The sequence below is a fragment of the Carassius auratus genome, linkage group LG28B (assembly GCF_003368295.1).
Source record: "Carassius auratus strain Wakin linkage group LG28B, ASM336829v1, whole genome shotgun sequence".
Classification (NCBI taxonomy): domain Eukaryota; kingdom Metazoa; phylum Chordata; class Actinopteri; order Cypriniformes; family Cyprinidae; genus Carassius; species Carassius auratus.
Window position 1 is genome coordinate 1,133,857 of NC_039293.1, and position 21,609 is coordinate 1,155,465.

At 37.5% G+C, this 21,609-nt stretch overlaps 2 protein-coding genes and 1 long non-coding RNA gene across 4 annotated transcripts; 2 read left to right on the forward strand and 1 right to left on the reverse strand.

Annotated features, from left to right (window-relative positions):
- The first annotated feature begins 193 nt into the window (after positions 1 to 193).
- On the forward strand, positions 194 to 4,450 carry LOC113067668 (E3 ubiquitin/ISG15 ligase TRIM25-like). Its single transcript, XM_026240057.1, has 6 exons — positions 194 to 798; positions 2,091 to 2,186; positions 2,256 to 2,474; positions 3,066 to 3,225; positions 3,374 to 3,421; positions 3,580 to 4,450. The coding sequence occupies exons 1-6, from the start codon at positions 229 to 231 to the stop codon at positions 4,101 to 4,103; spliced, it is 1,617 nt and encodes a 538-aa protein (XP_026095842.1). The 5' UTR covers positions 194 to 228; the 3' UTR covers positions 4,104 to 4,450.
- On the reverse strand, positions 224 to 20,438 carry LOC113067669 (uncharacterized). Of its 2 annotated transcripts, XR_003279432.1 has the most exons (4): positions 20,047 to 20,438; positions 14,920 to 15,092; positions 399 to 523; positions 224 to 308 (listed from the first exon to the last, which is right to left on the reverse strand). It is a non-coding gene; the product is annotated as an uncharacterized LOC113067669 (long non-coding RNA). The 2 variants fall into 2 exon arrangements; XR_003279431.1 differs by lacking the exons at positions 224 to 308; positions 399 to 523 and adding an exon at positions 2,518 to 3,190 and having other exon boundaries at positions 20,047 to 20,415.
- Positions 8,631 to 15,111, forward strand: slc25a10a (solute carrier family 25 member 10a). The gene is made up of 11 exons (XM_026240056.1): positions 8,631 to 10,076; positions 10,873 to 10,992; positions 11,115 to 11,229; positions 11,545 to 11,593; positions 13,111 to 13,152; positions 13,230 to 13,273; positions 13,611 to 13,681; positions 13,810 to 13,902; positions 14,214 to 14,291; positions 14,737 to 14,793; positions 14,873 to 15,111. The coding sequence occupies exons 1-11, from the start codon at positions 9,987 to 9,989 to the stop codon at positions 14,978 to 14,980; spliced, it is 867 nt and encodes a 288-aa protein (XP_026095841.1). The 5' UTR covers positions 8,631 to 9,986; the 3' UTR covers positions 14,981 to 15,111.
- Positions 20,439 to 21,609: the final 1,171 nt, after the last annotated feature.

Sequence of the window (21,609 nt, forward strand, 5' to 3'; positions counted from 1 at the left end):
AAGAGACTTCAGATTACAACTTCATCCAATCGAATGGTTTTTGAGTCTATTTTAGAGGTCTTGTTTTAATTTGTCACGCATGTTAGCAACTCGTCAGGAGACAAACCAGTTTTACACACGTCACCCAAACAGAGAAGCAGGCAATTGTTTTATTTCATCAGTTAAGGGAAAAAGAAACCGAAGTACTGTTGAGCGGTTGTGATTGTCTCTCTCTCTTCATGCAGTAAAATGGCAGAAGCCAGAATTTCTGAGGATGAGTTCATGTGTACAGTGTGCCTGGATCTCCTGAAGGAACCGGTGACCATCCGCTGTGGACACAGTTACTGTAAGAGCTGTATTACAGACTGCTGGGATCAGGAGCATGATACAAATCTCAGATGTCCTCAGTGCAGACATACCTTCAGCCTAAGACCTGCTTTAGGTAAGAACACCATGCTGGCTGAAGTGGTGGAGAAACTGAGGAAGGCTAAATGTCCTGCTGACTGTTACGCTGGAGCTGGGGATGTGCAGTGTGATGTCTGTCCTGGAAGAAAATACAAAGCTGTCAAGTCCTGTCTGGTGTGTCAGGAATCTTACTGTCAAACTCACTTTGACCGTCATGAGGAGTTTCACTCTCATAAGCCACATAAAGTGATTGATGCCACTGGACGACTGCAGGATATGATCTGCCACAAACATGATAAACAGCTGGAAATGTACTGTATCACTGACCAACAATGCATCTGTGTGCTGTGTAAAGAGTATGAACATAAAAACCACAAAACTATATCAAGTGCAGCTCAGTGGACAAAAGACCAGGTATGAACTTAATATATTGAATATATTTTGATAAACTGACTACATCACTCCTTTTTTTAAGTACAGGAAATAAGGCATACAGTTACGTTACCATGAAGGGCTAATAGGTGTGGATATCAGTATACAAAGTTAATTAATGTCACATAAATTAAATAAAACACTCATGATATAAGTGTATAGCTAGAAACACGGCTCAATACACAGAAAAATAACTTAGACAGGTTATTGGCTTACCTGTAGCAATGTAGGCTAGCTGCCAGGTTATTATTAGCCTGTAGGGGTGCAGTTAAGCTGGTTTGATGTTGTGCATTTTACCTCTATTCCTTCAGTATTCATTTATATGTAATCGCATGATAGTAGTGGATCGTGATGTATTGTTCAGAACACATTTTAAACCATAATACCAATATATTAATATTACAACAATATTAATTGCTTTTCAGCAGTGAAAAAAAGTCCTCAGAATGATCCCCATTTGAGTATTTCAAGTTAGGGCAGGGGTGTCAAACTCAGTTTCTGGAGGACAGAAGCCCTGCAGAGTTTAGCTCCAACCCTGTTCCAACACGCATACCATCTAGTTTCAAACAAGCCTGAAGGACCTGATTTGCTATATCATGTGTGTTTAATTAGGGTTGGAGCGAAACTCTGGGCTGCGGCCCTCCAGGAACTGAGTTTAACAACCTCAAAAGTGCAAAATCCAAAAAAAAAAGTGTTGAGTGGTGTCTAAATTCATATTGGCCGGTTTCGGTGGCAGGTTTGAGTTCAGACTGAGGGACATAACTTTAAAGACTTGATGTCTTATGCTTGATTTAAGATATAAGACATTATTTTTTTGCCAAAATATTAAAATGCAATTATTTTTATTCATTATAATGGGCATCCCAAAGTTTTGTGAAAAGCTTCTAACAATTAATTTTGGTGAACCACCACTTTAGAAACTCTGTGGGACTGAAATCTTACCGAGTCCCAGAAATGACACATTTAATTGTACTGAATGTGCACTTGTGATGTACTAAAAATTTATTAGAAAACTGTAGTTATTAATGAAATAAAAGACTATTTGAGTGCACTTTAAAGAGTACACTTTCATGACTATAAACTACATTTTTAAAAAGTGTACTTTGAGGTTCTGTCAAACTGAAAGTTTTAACTACACATTTTAAGTATATTTGATATTCTTATTTAAAAATATTTTGCCATGCTTTAAAGACAAGACACAAGATTCAGTAGACTTTTGACATTTAAGTTAATGGTTTTGTGTTATTAGTCTCATTTATTGGTTTGTCCTTCAGAAACTGCTGAAGGAGACGGCGATGAAGTTCCAGCACAGAATCCAACAGAGACAGAAAGATCTCCAGCAGCTGAGAGAGGCTGCAGCGTCTCGTAAGGTGAGTCTGGAGCAGAAGAGAAGAGCTCTTTGGCTCACTGTGTGATTGTGCTGTGTGTGTGTCTAACAGCGCTCTGCACACACAACAGTGGAGGACACTGAGAGCATCTTTACTGAGCTCATCCGCTTCATTGAGAGAAGCAGCTCTGAGGTCACGCAGATGATCAGAGATCAGGAAAAGATTGCAGCGAGTCAAGCTGAAGAACTCAATGAGCAGCTGGAGCAAGAGATTGATGCTCTGAAGAGGAGAGACGCTGAGCTGAAGCACAACCACATCTATTCCCTGCTGGTAACACAGATATATAAACAGGAATAAAGTCATGACAAGTATATAGCGCTTTATACAGATAGTTTATTGTTTCAAAGCAGCTTCACAGTAATAATGAGCAAATATGCAAACTTCATTAAATATTACACTAATTCAAATTCAGCTGTAAAGCCGTTATTGCAAGTCACTGTTCAGCTCCAGTCAGTTCAGTTTCTGATGAGTTTAACTAAAGAAAATAGTGTTGTTATTCAGCTTGAATCATTTTAATGTTGATTCAGCTCGGTTTAATATCAGTGTTGATGTTGCAAATTGAAACAAATTTCATTCAGCTGTAAAGCACCTCTGCAGAAGGCAGTTGTGCCATTATTTAACTCCATTTATTTAAAGTTTAATTTACATCCAATATTGTTAGTGTAGTTTAATCATAATGTTACTGAATATGAAGTGACTTTTAGACCTCAGCAATGGAGAAAAAAACTTGGCTCAGTCAGGGACACAGTATTTCTCTTGCTAAATAAATGAACAGCGTGTGATTTCTGATTCAAGGCTGCACAAGAGCAGATTTTTGTGTGACGTGTGGAGGTGATGAGTTTTAATTTCTGTTTTCTATAGAGTCTCCAGTCTCTCTCGGCAGCTCCTGGATCTACAGACATCCCCGTTGTGCCCTTCAGCTCTCTCCACCCTTTCGATGCCGTGAGAGAATCTGTCCATCAGCTGAGAGACAAACTGGAGGATTTCTGCAAAGACGAGATCAAGAAGATCTGTGACAGAGGTGAAGTCCTGCAGGTTCATCTGCTCTCAGAGTCCATCATCATCTATCATGTACATCATCATATAAGAAATGTCTTGCTATGTATTACACTGTTATAAAAACACTAAATATTGCAATAATTACACTGTTCATGTTTGTTGATTTCCAGTCACATGCACCAATATCGTTCCCAAGACCAGGAACGGCTTTCTACAATGTAAGTTACAAAGTGTGCTTGTGTATTTCCCGTAGAAGGTCCAAAAAAAAAAAAATTATTGTGAATTGATCTAATGATATCTTGCACAGGATATCTGATAAAGAGATGTTCTGCTGCATGAATCAAACAGATTAAGTATTGTGTTTTCTCTCCATCAGATTGCCATCAGTTCACTCTGGATGCAAACACAGTGAATAAATGCCTCCAGCTCTCTAAGAGGAACAGAGTGATTAAATACACTGACAAAATCCAGTCGTACGCTGACCATCCGGACAGATTTGATTATTGGTACCAGGTGTTGTGTAGAGAGAGCATTTGTGGACGCTCTTACTGGGAGATTGAGTGGAGTGGGCAATATGTGTGTATTTCAGTGTCATATAAGAGCATCAGCAGGAAGGAAAATAGTTATGAATGTTTGTTTGGACGTAATGATCAGTCCTGGAGTTTGTTCTGTTTTCCCTCCAGTTACTCGTTCTGGCACAATGACAAAGAGACTGATCTCCTCCCCGTAGCGTCCATCAGCTCTAGAATAGGAGTGTATGTGGATCACAGTGCAGGAACTCTGTCCTTCTACAGCGTCTCTCACACAATGAGCCTCATCCACACGCTCCAGACCACATTCACTCAGCCGCTCTATCCTGGGTTTTATGTCTGGTCGGGCTCATCAGTGAAACTGTGTTGACGAATTCGAACAGATTTTAGAGAGATTCTACCTGTAATGCTTTAAGCTGCATAATGAATCATTAACAGCAAGATGTTATAGAGTATTTTATTATCTCTTCATGGCAATACTTCACTAGAATAACTTGTCAGAATAAATGTGTGTAATAAATCCTTATATAGACAGCAAGATCAGTGTGTGTGAGAGTCATGGTGAGTGAAGATGTGTATCCGTAATTTCCTCAAGATATATGTGTTGATGGACATAATGGTCATTTTGTTTTTATTATTATTAAAATCGAAAGTACCTTTCAGTTGAACTGCTCACATAAATGGTGCATTAAAAACTGGTTTCCAACAGTTAACCTATGTCTGTGAATGCTTTTGATGGAGCAAATTTTTTTTCTTATATATATATATATATATATATATATATATATATATATATATATACAAAATGTTTAATTAGCTACAATAATGAAGAGCTTCTTCCTAAAAGGACTTTTTAAGATAGCCAAAAAGACAGATACATGAGAGATGTTGTGTGTTTACAGGAGCTGAAAATGTCTATATCAACAGGGTCTATGCGATCAAATATTCTGTTAAAACCAGTTTCATTGGATTTATACAGTTTTTTTTTTCCTTTTTTTGTGTTTGTTTTGTTTAGCAATCTCTCTCTCTCTCTCTCTCTCTCTCTCTCACTGTCTCTCCCTTCCTTTCAATCTCTGATAAGGCATACATGTGCCTTTTCTTGTATATTGAGTATTTATGTCTTGACTTTCTGTTTGTCTTTTTTGTCTATATGTGTAAAGTTCTCTGGTCCAGTATCTGTTTGTTAGTTTTGTATTCATGTCCAACACCACTACTCCCTCTCAGCTCAACCATAAACAAAGATGTTGGAAAACATGTTATGCGAGATATGACACACATTCACCCAATACTGATGATAAAAAACACTCACGCCATATCAACACTCTCTCTTTCTCTTTATCACTTCGTATGTCTCTTCACCTATATATACATCATGATCCATCTTTCTTCCACAATCTCAATCTCTACTATCAAATTCAAACAATCTCATTATAGCAGGAGATTTCAATACAGTCATCAATCCCACAATTGACTGCTCAAGCACCTCTGGCAACTTAAGAAACTGGCACTCCACTGACATAATAAAGCAATATATGGAGGACTATGGCCTTAGCGACAGTTGGAGAATGAGGAACCCTTTTTTAAGAGAATATTCATCTTTTTCCACAGTCCACCAATGTTCATCTAGAATTGACTTATTTATCATCAGCAACTCACTAATAAGCAAGATATCAGATAACACAATTCACCCAGTTGTAATCAGTGATCATGCCCCTATCTCTCTGTCTATAAATACTCAAACATATGCTAAAACTTCAACTATATGGCGCTTCAATAACTCACTATTAGAAGACTCCAACTTTACAACCCTTATAAGGCAAGAGTGGGCATTCTTTTTGGAGCTGAACGACTCTCCAGACACCTCACCTTCACTGCTATGGGAAACTGGGAAGGCCGTAATCAGAGGAAAAATGATATCATACTCTTCATATAGGAAAAAACAGCAACAAGAATTGGAAAATATATTAGAACAAAAAATGAAATTCCTCACAAATAAAATATCTCGCCATCCCAGTGAACCAAAACAGAAGGAATTAAAGGAACTTAAAACACAAATTGATGACATCATACAGAAAAAAAACACAATTTCAAATTCAGCAACTGAAATTTTAACGGTCTTCAATATAGTAATAAAGCAAACAGTAAATATTTAGCAAATCTACAGATAAATGGTTTAAAACTCTTAATTCATTAACAAAACAGTTTTATTGGAAAAACAAAAAACCCAGGATATCACTCTCAACACTACAAAATAAAAAATCACATGGGGGGCTTGAGGCACCAAACTTCCATCACTACTTTCTGGCAAATCAATTAAAGTACATAGTTAAATGGATCAATATAAACAAGCATAATTACCCTTGGCTAGAACTGGAACAAAACCAATGCACAAATATCTCAGTTGCAGACCTCCCCTTCCTCTGACAATCAATCAAGAAATCCAAACTCTGCCAACACATTACCATCCATTCAACTCTGACAGCCTGGTGGAAAACGAACCAAATCACAAAATCATCACTAGAATTAAACAGGTTCACCCCACTCTGGCACAGCCCAGAATTCATGATACAGAATAAACCTCTTTATTTCCCCACATGGGCACAAAAAGGAATCACACATCTTCACTACTTATTCAAGAACCAACATTTCATGTCATTTAACACACTCACACAAAAATATGGGGTTGGGAGAGAACAATTCCTTAAATATCAACAACTTAGACTTCAAATTAAAGATAAAACCACACTTACCGACAATACATTACAACCTTCCCAGCTTATAGAAGAAAATGTGAAAATTAATAACTTCAAGAAATTAACCTCCCAACTATATACATTGATTTCCAACCAAAACACAACAATAACTCTCCCAACAACCAAGTGGGAAATCCACCTGGCCGTGTCTTCCAACCCTGAGTACTGGGAACAAATCTGTAAGAATACATTTTCCATGACAGATAACACAAACCTGCAGCTTATACAAGTTATTCATAGAACTCACATCACCCAAAGTAAAATGTTCAAAATGGGCCTACACAACGCCGATATCTGTTCACAATGCACTTTAGGTAGCACAGACAACTATTTGCACGCCATGTGGCATTGCCAACCAGTTCACTCTTTTTGGATCACAGTCACTGAGACACTGTCCACTATCCTGAGCCACAGAATCCCATCATCACCAACACTTTGTCTCATAAGCGACTTTTCCGAAATCCATATCCCGCAAAAATACAGGAATCCATTGCTCATCTCTCTAGCTGTCGCTAAGAAAGTACAGTATTGTTCAAAATAATAGCAGTACAATGTGACTAACCAGAATAATCAAGGTTTTTAGTATATTTTTTATTGCTACGTGGCAAACAAGTTACCAGTAGGTTCAGTAGATTGTCAGAAAACAAACAAGACCCAGCATTCATGATATGCGCGCTCTTAAGGCTGTGCAATTGGGCAATTAGTTGAAAGGGGTGTGTTCAAAAAAATAGCAGTGTCTACCTTTGACTGTACAAACTCAAAACTATTTTGTACAAACATTTTTTTTTTCTGGGATTTAGCAATCCTGTGAATCACTAAACTAATATTTAGTTGTATGACCACAGTTTTTTAAAACTGCTTGACATCTGTGTGGCATGGAGTCAACCAACTTGTGGCACCTCTCAGCTGTTATTCCACTCCATGATTCTTTAACAACATTCCACAATTCATTCACATTTCTTGGTTTTGCTTCAGAAACAGCATTTTTGATATCACCCCACAAGTTCTCAATTGGATTAAGGTCTGGAGATTGGGCTGGCCACTCCATAACATTAATTTTGTTGGTTTGGAACCAAGACTTTGCCCGTTTACTAGTGTGTTTTGGGTCATTGTCTTGTTGAAACAACCATTTCAAGGGCATGTCCTCTTCAGCATAGGGCAACATGACCTCTTCAAGTATTTTAACATATGCAAACTGATCCATGATCCCTGGTATGCGATAAATAGGCCCAACACCATAGTAGGAGAAACATGCCCATATCATGATGCTTGCACCTCCATGCTTCACTGTCTTCACTGTGTACTGTGGCTTGAATTCAGAGTTTGGGGGTCGTCTCACAAACTGCCTGTGGCCCTTGGACCCAAAAAGAACAATTTTACTCTCATCAGTCCACAAAATGTTCCTCCATTTCTCTTTAGGCCAGTTGATGTGTTCTTTGGCAAATTGTAACCTCTTCTGCACATGCCTTTTTTTTAACAGAGGGACTTTGCGGGGGATTCTTGAAAATAGATTAGCTTCACACAGACGTCTTCTAACTGTCACAGTACTTACAGGTAACTCCAGACTGTCTTTGATCATCCTGGAGGTGATCATTGGCTGAGCCTTTGCCATTCTGGTTATTCTTCTATCCATTTTGATGGTTGTCTTCCGTTTTCTTCCACGTCTCTCTGGTTTTGCTCTCCATTTTAAGGCATTGGAGATCATTTTAGCTGAACAGCCTATCATTTTTTGCACCTCTTTATAGGTTTTCCCCTCTCTAATCAACTTTTTAATCAAAGTACGCTGTTCTTCTGAACAATGTCTTGAACGACCCATTTTCCTCAGCTTTCAAATGCATGTTCAACAAGTGTTGGCTTCATCCTTAAATAGGGGCCACCTGATTCACACCTGTTTCTTCACAAAATTGATGACCTCAGTGATTGAATGCCACACTGCTATTTTTTTGAACACACCCCTTTCAACTAATTCAACTAATTGCCCAATTGCACAGCCTTAAGAGCATGCATATCATGAATGCTGGGTCTCATTTGTTTTCTGAGAATCTACTGAACCTACTGGTAACTTGTTTGCCACGTAGCAATAAAAAAAATATACGAAAAACCTTGATTATTCTGGTTAGTCACAGTGTACTGCTATTATTTTGAACAATACTGTAGTTCTCCAAAACTGGAGATCAAAAAATTCTTGCCACATCAAACACTGGAAAAATTTAATCTCAGAATACATTTCAATGGAAAAACACAATGCACACAGAAGGAAGCAATCATCAGCCTTTGAAGACACCTGGTCCCCATTTTTGACATTTCTTAATACCACACAAAAATAATTACAAGCCAAATGTACATTACCAGATATACCTCACTACTTTCATTATGTAAGTTTATATATTCTTTCTTTTCACTTTTGCTTTTGCCCTTGTAGCTATCACTTCATACATACACACAGGCATAGAGTATCCACACCTATGCACCTATTTTTTTATTATTATATATTGTTACAGCAGATTAATGGAATTAGTTAATGCATTTTCATTGTACTGTTTATGTTATGTTAAAAATGCAATAAAAAAATAATAATAATAAAAAAAAAGATTTTATACACATTCATTCTGTTGCATTCATTCACTGTTGTCTCTAGCATCCTCTGCTGGTTTCACTCACTGCTTACCAAATTATTAATATTTAGAATTATAAACCAAAGCATGATTTTTCTCTAAAGCTGCAAAGAGCGCTATACAAACAGAAAAGGTTTTTTTTTTTTTTTTTGTAAATTAATATGAGTTTAGAAGCAACCACAAGGTGGACTTTCTTGACGCAGCTCCTTTGACAAACCCTACGAAGGTCAAACATTTCTCGATTCTATTTATATGTGTCACGTACACACTTCTCACTGAAAGCAGCGGAAAGCACGCTTGAGGAGATCCCTGGGTGACTTTCTCAGCGCAAAAGCGAAACGATATTACATTGGTTTGAAAGGCTAAATAACAGGGCTCAGTAATGCTTTGAGTCATTCAAAAGCCTTCAGAAGCTTACATTTTGAACAATTGAAATACAAATAAAACGGAATTTCAGAACGAACACAAACCGTGCTGTGTGAGTTATGTCAACTGCGTGTCCCCTTAAAGCAGCAATGTTGCCTTGGCACATGATATTTCTTCTGACAGATGCTCGGTCTTGTAAGGTCGCCTGAGTGTCCGAGTTGGCAGCATGACGACCAGCAGCTCACTTCACTTTTTCCTGCTATAGGCCTGTCTATAAACTTTATTACTACTAGCATATCTGCGCGTTTGTAAGCCCAGATGTAGTGGATGAAAGAAACGATTTGACAGTGCAGGTCTTCCGGCAGCACCAAATCAATCTAAATCCGCATGCAGTGTATAGAGCTAGGATTATCACTGGGACTTTTATAACAGAAGCGAAGCGTTTAATGTCGCTTGTGAGTCGCGTTATTCCACTTTATTCCTTCATCGTGTCTTCACGGAATAAACCGAGATTCGATCATGACAGAGACGCGCATTTCGCGCTGGTACTTCGGAGGAATTGCCTCGTGCGCGGCCGCCTGTTGCACTCATCCACTGGACTTAATAAAGGTGCGAGTAAGATCACTAGATCAATCAATCTCGATTTATTAGCCTTTAAAATCTAACCGCTATACAGTAAATGTGTTTTAGTAAAATATATTAATGCACAGACTAGTAAAGTATTGCTAATGTAGCAGAGGTTCAAACATTTTGAGTCCAGCGTCCCCCACAATTTCCAGAACATTTGTATTGTGTGAAATGTATTTTCATTGAAAATACAAATTTTTATATGACTTTTCTAGGTCTAGAAATAACACGTTTAAAATTAGGCTACATCAGTTATTAATGGGTGAATATGTTATGTTTTAATTATTGTTTTGTCATATTGCAAACAATTTTGAGTCATCTTCTTGCCCCCTTATTGAGAACCACTGTAGTAGCAAATAGTAAAATATAGTATAGTATGGTGTATAGTAGGCTATACTGCAGATGTAAACATATAAATGAAACAGTAGAGCATCATAATTTTAGTAATTCTGTTTTGGTACAGTAAGGTACAGTATTGAGCTTAGAAAAAGGTTCTTTATTTCATCTATGGTTACATTCAGAACCTTTAATATTTGTCAAATCTTTTTTAAACTATTAGAATGTTCTTTACACTTAGAAGGCTCTTTGGGGAACCAAAAATGGTTATTCTTTGGCATCACTGCAAATAAAATAAAATAAAAAACATTTTGAAAAAGGAGTGTAGTATTGTATAGTTCCAGTATGCCTTAATGCAGTAGATACGGAAGTGTAGTATAGATAGTACAGTAGTCTAGTATAATCTATACTGGTTTCGCTTAGTTCTTTCCTCCACCTTCAGGTTCATCTGCAAACCCAGCAGGAGGTGAAGATGAGGATGACTGGCATGGCTATGCAGGTGGTGCGCAGTGATGGGGTGCTGGCGCTCTATAATGGCCTCAGTGCTTCACTCTGCAGGCAGGTTAGTGCCTCTGCAGAGGATTGGGCTTATTTAAGCTTTTTGCTTACTTTAAGGTCTTAAACCAAGGCGACCTAGATGGTAAAGGTCCTTTTGACATTGTGGTACCATGTTCACTCTTCCAGATGACTTACTCAATGACCCGCTTTGCCATTTATGAAACTGTGAGAGACAAGATATCCAGTCAAAACCAGGGGCCTATGCCCTTTTACCAGAAGATCTTGCTGGCTGCTTTTGGAGGTAAAAACATTGACTCCAGAATCCCACTGTTCACAATTTTATTATATAGTTTATATAATATAATAGCAGAATGTTCTTCAGTTATTTCATTCTATCATTTACATGATTTCTTCCAATTATTTATGATTTACAGAATAAGGATTTATTCTGTAACCACTGTTTTAAAAGGACAGTTCACCCCTAAATTAAAATTCTAAATTTTTTTAGCCCATGTTATCAACATAAAATGAGATGACAAAATGACTGAGTGGCTCTGTTTTCACACAACAAAACAGAATAAAGGAAAACCTGTTCCTTTAATTTCTTAATCTGTAGGTCTTACTGGTGGGTTTATTGGGACACCAGCGGACATGGTTAATGTCAGGTGAGTGACAACGATTTACACAAGGGAGTCTCATAAAACAGCAGCAGGGTTGTGAGTGTTTTTATGGTAAAGCTGTAGATCTGTTCGGGTAATTTTTATGTAATTTTTAAATAAAAAATTGCTGTGTCATGTCTTGTTTCATGTTTCAGTTCAGTTTCATCCCCCACTCTCAGAAATAAAGGTAATTAAGAAAAATAAAATAAACTTTTGTACTTTTTTAATATGTTACATTTAAGGTACCAAAATGGACCCTTTAGGTATGACAGCATTTGTACTGTTTTTCTGAGAGTGCCTGTGTTTGGTGTTGGTTTCATTATTTTCTTCATATGGTTATTGATTTGTTAATTGATCAGCCCCACCTGTTCCTTGTTTTCTGCCTTATTTAGCCTATATACATTTGTTTGATTCAGCTCTTTGCACTGTTCTCAAAAATATAATGTTGGCTTTTCTCCTCAGTTTATCTTGTGCTCCTAAGTTCCAGAGTGGTTATTGTTTTTGTTTGTTAAATTTACTGCTTCACGAAAAGATCTATGTTTCAAATGTCAATAACAGACCCTTAAAATGGATCTAATAGTGGTACAAATCCTCCTCCTCATCCAGTCCCTTGAGGATTTTACATATGAGTTTTAAGACCTGTCTCACCTTGTACATTACTCTGACAAATCCCTCTTTATATTTTTCCAAGACAAGATCTCATCTTTCTGGGGATGATCTCAATGGGCACCTTCTGTGGAGTGCCTCCAGCACAATGGATCCCCCTTCACAGTGGGTGAGGTGGAGGAGAGTCTCACCCTCTTTGAATATGCACCTGCCCTGGATTTCCTATTTGAGCCCTCCCAGCCCCTCATCACAGCATTCACGGGCCTTGAGCCAATGCACATGCCCACTATGGGTCTCAAGCCGGTGCTTTATCTTGCAACAGACCCCCAATCAAAGGAGCTGTCAGTCCTTCTGCAGCTCATGGTCCACTTTGGGACTGGGCTTCACAATGGTTTGTCATCCTTCTGATTCCACCAGGCTTCTTATCTCTCAGCCTCCAACTTGGTCTGGTGCCTTACCATTACTTCAGGTCGATCCATCCCCCTGACTCCACCTTGGTCCTCCGAGCTTGTGAGACTGCGCCCTGGTCAACCATTCACTAGCTCCACTTAGTTTTTCACTTCCTCTGGCTCCTCCTCAGTCTTCTAATCCACTGCTATCTGCTCCATGGATCTCCATCCCTATGGTACTACCATGGTCATCTCCTCCACCATGGTCTCTTCACCTGCGGCCTCCTCCTTTTGGGGGTCTCCAGCCCCAATTTCGTCTTTTTTTCTCTGCCTTCTCTGCAAGGGTTTGCATTGCTCCTCGGTTTATCCTGTGCTCCTGAGCTGCAGAGTGTTTAGATTTTGTTTTTCATTTAATACATTTGCTTCACAATTAGACCCATGCTTTAACGCTCTCCTTGCCCTACACAAAGGAGATTTTGAGATCCAAGTAATGTTGTGCCTTTTCCTCTACCCTGTGCTTTATAACAGAATGCAGAATGATGTGAAGTTGCCGCCTGAGTTAAGAAGAAAGTGAGTCTCAAAAAATATGAAGTACACACCTAACTAAAACAAAATAATCTGTCATGACATAATATGGTGTTTTGCAGCTATGCACATGCTCTTGATGGATTGTTGCGTGTCTGGAAAGAAGGTGAGAATAAAAAAATCTGTTTATGAAAAAATGAGACACATTTTGGCTTAGGACTATAAGAAAACTGCCTGAAAAGATACTGTCAGAAAACAACATAGAATGATGTGCAGCATTGTTTTGTTGCTGTAGAGGTGTGCATGCCAATGTCTGCACTTAAAGTCACTGATTAAAACCATCCCACAGCAATCTGGAAATGTGTAATGACAGAATGTGGGCTTGTGCTACTTACTCATCCATCAGGAAAGAGAGAACAGACAAGGGTTGGGGTTATTTGAATTATTCATAAAGCTCTGTTTGTAAACGCTGCTGCGTTAAGACCCGATATACTTTCTTACAGAGGGAATAAAGAAGCTGTTCTCTGGAGCCTCAATGGCAGCTAGTAGAGGGGCCATGGTCACTGTGGGGCAGGTAAGCAAAAAACTGTTGTTTTTTATAGCCACACTTGAAGACAGTCATAGAATAGGCTGTGAGTGGTCTGTCTGTTTGCCATGACCAGGACAGTCTCAGTTCCTCATAGTCTTCTGTGGTTCTTCTAGCTGTCCTGTTATGACCAGGCCAAGCAGCTGGTTCTGGGAACTGGTTTGATGACTGATAACATTTTCACTCACTTTGTTGCTAGCTTTATTGCGGTGAGTTGCCCTCCTCCTCAGGAATGCATTACAAACTAACCTTCTTTAAATGTTAAATTTTTATTTTATTTTTCTATAAAGTCCACTTATAATGTTGGTCCAGTAGTAATGTGGTAGTTTGATAATTTTAATTTGCATGAACATTTACAGCTTCTCTCTCACTAAACAAGCTGTTTTTGCTACTGTGACTTTTTAAGATCATTCCTTTTTTGGCATGTCTTTAAAAAATATATATATGTTAATAATAATTTGTTGATGATTTCACTTAGTAGTTCAGCTCTCTTAGTAACATGTTCATGTTTTCTTCACAGGGGGGTTGTGCTACTGTTCTCTGTCAGCCTATGGATGTGGTGAAAACCAGACTGATGAATTCAAAGGGAGAATACAGGGTACATTTGCATTGCATCATCACTGATTTGATAAAAAAATTACAGAGACATTTATCAAGTTACAAAATATTAATATCATTTAGAAATTACTTTTCTGTTGAAATTTATGTTCATCAAAGTATCCTGAAAAATACATGTTTTTACAAATATATTATTCAGAAAAACTGTTGTCATTAAAAACAGTAAGAAATGTTTCTTGAGAACCAAATCAGTAAATTAGAATGATTTCTGAAAAATCATGTGACGATGAAGACTGGAGTAATGTCAGCTTTGTAATTAAAATGGAAAACATTTTTTGACCAAATAAATGCAGACTTGGTGAGCAGAAGAGACTTCTTTCAAAATCATTAATAAAAATCTCAATCTTAAAAAAAAGAGAGAAAAATGCATCAAATATTTGAAGGGTGGTGTATATTCAGTTGTGACACTATAATTTCTGTGATAGGGGGTGATTCATTGTCTGTCTGATACTGGAAAACTCGGACCTAAAGCTTTCTACAAGGTGAAAACCATTTTTTAAGCCAATAAATAGAGTGTGAGTGTGTGGTAAACTGGTAGTAAATATGTGTTTGTCTCTGCAGGGCCTTGTCCCAGCTGGAATCCGTCTGATTCCTCACACTGTACTTACTTTCATCTTTCTGGAGCAGCTTCGATTGTACTTTGGCATCAGAGTCGTCACCTCTGCATGAACTCTGACACAGAAGTTCCTGGTGTTAACAGCAGTTTCAGGTGATCCCTTCACAAGCAGACAGTAATACAATCCGATGTAAATGGGGTCCAAAACATTCTGTGACCGAATCACTGAAACCAAATAAGGTGGACAGAAACACAATTAAAACCATGAAGGACCACCTACTCACCTGTCAGTCATTCTTTTTTGCTAAAGCAATGGTCTCAAACAACGTATCCAATTATTTAAGCCTTTAAAAGAAAATAACCAAATCAAAATATTGAAAAGTCCTGTAATTACATGCTTAAGACTCAATGGAAACGCAGTGACAGTTTTGAAGTTCAGTTCATAAATGAATATGCCTCAAAATGTCAAATGTGTGGCGAGATTACAATTTGGAGCTCATTTGGAAGCAACAATGATCTGAACCTTTTCTTGTGGGTGACCACTTGTGACTAAATTAACCAAGATTAATGTTAATACCAGGTGTAAAGCGCTCCAAAATTCACCTGAACGCTACAGTGTAGAACAATGAACTGTAGTTTCAGGGAAGCGCTGGCCATGAAACCTTATTGAGAAGGAGAACAGTGCTGTTGGCAACAGTATAGGTCCTTTCTTTAGCTGTATCTTTTTTACTATTAATCATTTTGCAGTGCAGTTATTATTAACATTCAGGTTGCCTCCATGTGATCATGTTTGCCATACATACTCAATTTGTTATTTGTTCTGTTGATTGTGTGACGTAGACCATGGCATGTTTTCCTGTGATAAAAAAGCGTCTTTTTTCATTTACCTGAAATGATCTCAAACTGGAATTGACCCTAAAACATAATTTCACATTCACAATAATTAAATGTACGACCTTCTGTGTGTTCTATTGATTGCGTGTTTATTTAATGAGAACCCATCTTAAACCATAAAAACCTACTGGTGTCATTACTGTCTTTACACTGAATAATGTAATACATGTAATGTCCTACAGGTGGCAGTGCTGCATCGTCACTGACTCAGTGGTGAGCGCGCAAACTCACGCTTTCATGCTTTGGGATACTGTCAGCATGTTAAGTATCCATATCACATAATAACAGTAATCAGCATTTTTATCTGAATCAATTCTTACTTTTGATATAAGCCTAAGTATATGTTCTTGTGAAAATGTCTGGAAGAGGGTGATTTGACTGTTCAAGGAGTCAAACTGTAGACATAGGCTACCATGAAAAAAAATCTAATTTGGATGCAAGGAAATAATTTGCGGTCATTGATAAATATTGGATATAAAATCAATATTTCCTCTCTTTTTATCCACCAAGCCACCATTAAAATCCAATCCAGACTTTCATCATGGTGTTGATCTCATTTAGCATTTTGGCACTTTTGGTTTCATCATCCTAAAGCCAATGGTTTTTATGAATGGGTTTTTAGTTAAACACCTGAAGTGAGGTCTGTGGTTAACAAAAGTTTAAGACATGTTCATGTTTTATTTTATAACATAAAAAAAACTTCAGCATGAAAAAATTACTCTGAAAAGACCAAGACGGCAGTGCTTTGCACAATAGTATCTCACTGAAAAGAACAATATAAATATTTGTAGCTATTAGGGCCATAAAAATACATTTTCCCCTGGCATCTGCAAACAGCAGTCACTAAACCCTGTGAAACGTGCTCCTATGTTCTTGGATCTTGGCCAAAGTATGGGAATTATATCACTTCCCTTTAGAGTGACATTGGTGGGATCTTTCTCTGTTTCGACATTTGTGGCAATTGTGTGGAACGCCGAGATGTACAATGAGAGAGATGCTGTGAGAGATATGATACTGTGAAAAATGGGCTAATCTCTATTCCAATCTGTATAGCTTTTTTCCATCCATTTTTTCCCCTGCAAAAAGCCTTACATAACTTGACTGAAAAACAACATACATCTAATCTGTATGTCAGAGATGCCACTGTAATCTCAGTGTGTATGATCAGCTTCTTACTAGGAGCCCAAAGCTTGTGAAGTCTACAAAGGTCCTGTCCCAAATGAAACTCTAAACCCTCACGGTCTTCCTCTGAGTCTGCACTTTCATGATGTAATGCCACTTTGACTGTTGGGTAGAAGTCTGCTGTGGAGCTCGTGCAGGCCCGGCAGAAGTGTGGATCGAGGGCACATAGCAGCCACAAAAGGGATCCTCGTGAGCACACTTTTGAAAGCTAAAATGAATGGGACACACTACGTTCTCGTGGACTTAACGGACACACGTACACGTTATATTTGTTGTATTTTGCTTCCTACTGTAGGTTACTGCTAAACCAAACCTCCCCGCAAGAGTGCAGTAAGATTTAAAAGGGCTGCGGCCAGATTGTTTAGCCAGTGGACCCTTTTCACATTTCCTGGCTTCTCACATACACTGTTTAAAAACGTCACCCGTAGTTTCTGAAGGGGGTTTTTGAAGCTCAAAGAGGGCGGAGCCGTCCGTCGCCATCTTGGTCTCCCATAGACGCTGCATTAAAAAAAGTGAAAGTGACTTTTTTTTTTTTTTTTTACACATCATCATAGTCTTGTGAAAATGGTCCATCAGAAGACTTTTGAAGCGTTTTTTTACCAACCAGTAATTTGGCACGTTCACAGCAAGAAGTCCATATTTGGGTAACCGGAAGCTGACAGTGTATATTAACTTTTACAAGTTTTGGCAGAGAATGTTGACAATTTCTCATCTGCCAACAACTGCTTATACAGCCAAGCGTCTTAAAGAATACAAAGACAAGCGAAAGGAAAGACACCAGATGGTGATTGAACCAAAACATGGCGAGAATGAGCATCAGTAAAGGATTTCATCGCTGGAACAAGCACTTGCATTTGCGCCACTTCTGATCGAAGGGTAAATATTCACTTTAGGTTCTCTAGGTTCACTTTATTTACACAATCACATAAATTCCAACATTTTTTTGTTGTTCAAATCTTGACAGTTTGAGAGTTTTTAAAGAATCTGTTTTACAATAATGGAATATATAGCCTTATCTTTTATTAGTGTTTTATGTTCACTATCTGCTTTTGTTTCTGTATTATTATTATTATTATTATTTATTCATATTTAATCACGCTAATAATGATTATTTTAATATCTAGTTCTAATAATTCCATTAGTATATATTTGATAATCATAATACATCTTTTTACTTAATGTAATGTGATTAACCACTTAATTAACCAATAATTAGAGAACTGTGAATATGTTCTTAAATTATTGAAGTATCAAAATAAAATCTCAGGGGACAGAAGCATACTCATGAAAGAAATCTTTTGAGTCTTAGCATTTTAATTAATCAGTTGAACATGTTACAGATCACTTACAAATGTTGAATGATTAATTCCTGAATTATGATTATAGCATTTTCGAGTTAAACTCAGCCAAAAATATTTTTCCTAGCCTAGCCTTGACTTTATCCTTTTTCTTTTTAATTGCACTGAAAATTGTTTGACCCTCTAGCACTCTCTATTTTAATTATATTCTTTAAAAACAAAAAAAAAATCTTGCCACTTTTATATTTGCATTTTTATTTACTAACAGCTTGTTTTCTTAAAATAAAAGTAACACTAGCTTCTCTAATCTTTTTGTATCCAATCTATTTGCTTTCTTTTAATTTATTTTACAATTAACAAAAGCAAAAAAAGGCCTCTAACACTAGCTTGCTCTATTCTTTTTCTATTCTGTCTGTTTTCTGTTTTATTCATTATATAATAATTATAATAATAATAACAACTTGCTACAGTACATGTACTGCATTAAGCTAAGTGAGACTTGTTATAGTACACATTATTGCTCTTTTGTTGATTTTGATTGCCTCCGTGGTCCTCATTTGTAAGTCGCTTTGGATAAAAGCATCTTTTGGTCTGTCATCTGCTCCCCTCACGGCTGAGGATTTCAGGTTTTATCCTTAACAGAAAGATAGCATAGCCTGGCCCCCCCACACACACACACAACACAAACAAACATCCAGCTAGAACGGATCATTTTCTTTATAATTATGAAGAAACATAATTAACTCCCATTTTTAGAAATCTCCGTTTCTCTCAAGACTACATTCAGGAAACAGCATTTATCTTATCAGCCTATTTCTGTCTGGCTGGAGCTTTAAGCAGAAATTCTTGCAAACTACAAAAACAGTCCTTGTCACAGTCATTACATACTACATAACAGATCTGGTCACCAGCATATGATGGGTTCTGGATGCTGGATTCTTAACAAGCAAAATGTTCTGCCATCCATCTAAACTAGATACATATTTCTGGTCTAGCAGGGTCTGTAGACTTAATCTAAGTATCAACTTTGTATTTTTCCTCCTAAAATTCCCTTGGACAAATAAAAATGAGATAATAGTTGACATGTAGTAGGTGTGTAGAGCTGTAAAGAGAATATGACATCTCAGCTCTCAGTGTCTCTGGCTTCTGTATCTGACTGTGTTCCAGGGGAACTCTGGCATCACTTCACAGCTCTGCTGAAAGACGACTCTACAGCAGACATGGAAAACTCTTTGAGTCAGAGGAGCGAATAGAGGCCTGGATGTTGCTCTGCACGCATTTCTGCTTTGTCCCTGTCTCTGACCCATTTCTGCTGGCCAAATGACCCTTACACCCATCTGGTAAAGCTGCTAGAGGAAACATGAAAAGCCTGTTGGTGATAAGCACTTCTGTGAGTTATCTTTGATTGGCCAATTTAATCTGAGGGACAGTGTGCTGTGGGGTCCAAAAGTCAGAGACCACTTTGGAAAAAACAATGCTCTATTTGTTAAACCTAGAAATAACTAGAACATTTTAAGAGAGTGGGAAATGTTGTGCTACTGACCACTTATTTGTATAGACATGGCATTTTATCATTTTAACAGATGTTACGCTTCCAATATAATTAAATATAAATCCATCCAGCAATATTACAAACACAGCAATCTCTCTCTCTCTCTCTCTATCTCACACACACACACACACACACACACAGTCTGCAGTTTTCAAGTGATAAAATATAACTTAAATTTGGTCCGTTTTGATGCATTTCCATCTTCTTAGAAGTCCAAACAAAGCATTTCTTGCATAAAAAAAAAAATGCTTACCATCCTTTGAAAAATAGATGGAAACTTTATGGATGATCAAGCAGCAAAACTCTGCACATCAGCTGAATTCCGTGACTTGTACGCCTCCAAAGATGTATGGCTTTGAATGCTGCTACCTCAGTCTTTGTAGGACTAATCCTCAAGTGTCAATGGAAATCAGTTAGGACAGAAATAGTGGTGCTATCAGCATGCGCTCAAGCTTGCATGAAGTCCAAGTGGCAGACACCCAGAACACGCTAGCATTGTTGTGGTGAGGTTTGCGTGAAAAAGCACCGCTTGCGTTTTGTGGAAATGTAAGAGTCTTGTTTTGTCTCCCCTTTGGCCGATGTATTTTTAAAATCGAGGAGTAAACATCGAATGAGGTGACTAAATCACTTTGGCCGTGTAGAGCTGGAACAAGATGTGTTTTTATAATAGTTCCAAGTTATATAAGAGGAATAAAAGAAGACTGGCCAGAAGCAGTTACTGTCTACTCAAATAATTCTCTGACCTTTTACAAAGTTTCTCACATAAATTACCATAATCCCTTTGAAATATTTCAGATCATTTCTATGGTTAGCAATGCAGCTCTATCATATCAGTTTTGTCAAGGTCTGCTGATCCAGCCGAGAATCGCAGGTTTGTTTGTTTGTTCTGTAGACATGAATTAAGCAGTATTAAGAATTAAATCATCAACTTTTCTACGTGATCAGAACTCATTTTAGTATGGAAGACAGTAAAATGGAGGACAAAGTGTATACACTTTAACCTTCAAAAGCTTGGCTGTAAAATCTTTTAACTGTTTTTGACAGTAGTCTTACCGTATTTTCACCCAGGCGGCATTTATTTGACCAAAATACAGTAAAACTGTAATATTGTGAAGTACTGTTACAATTTACATAGACTGTCACATTATTCTTCAGAAATCATTCAAATATGCTGATTTCAAGAAATTTCTTATTATCAATTTTGAAAACAGTTTTGCATGAAATATTTTCTCAGGATTCCTCAGTGAAAAGAAAGTTCTGCGTTTGTTTAAAATGGAATCTTTTAGATTCTTTTTCTTTCAAATTATTTAAACTGCAGTCCTGTTTGATAAAAGAATCAATGGAGAATGAATGCCAGTGAGTGAAATTATGAAAGTTCTATTCTATTTGACTGTTTAAATGCTATGACAAGTGCTAATCTCAAATGTGCCAGAGTGTGATTCAGAGTGTTAACTCTTGACCTGCCATCATCCAACGGCCAAATTGACATTTATGTTAATTGGATTAATTCCACACAAATTTGATTCTGAAAGTGTGAGAATTAGTTACACCGATCACTGGATCTAAATCTTTCATGCTGCATCAGACGCAGGATTTTAGAGGGTAAAAGGGCAGAAATTGAGGAAATCCAGATTCTGCGTAATAACCTTTAGAGTCAAACCGCCTGCTAATCTGAGCCACAGATATTTACACAAGACCCCAAAGGAGAATGCAGAATGACTGGGAAAATGATTCTGTGCCAGGTTCTTAAAGATGTACAGCAATTTGTCAACATATGTTTGTCTGATATGCATTTCACTTCATGACTTGTACAGTA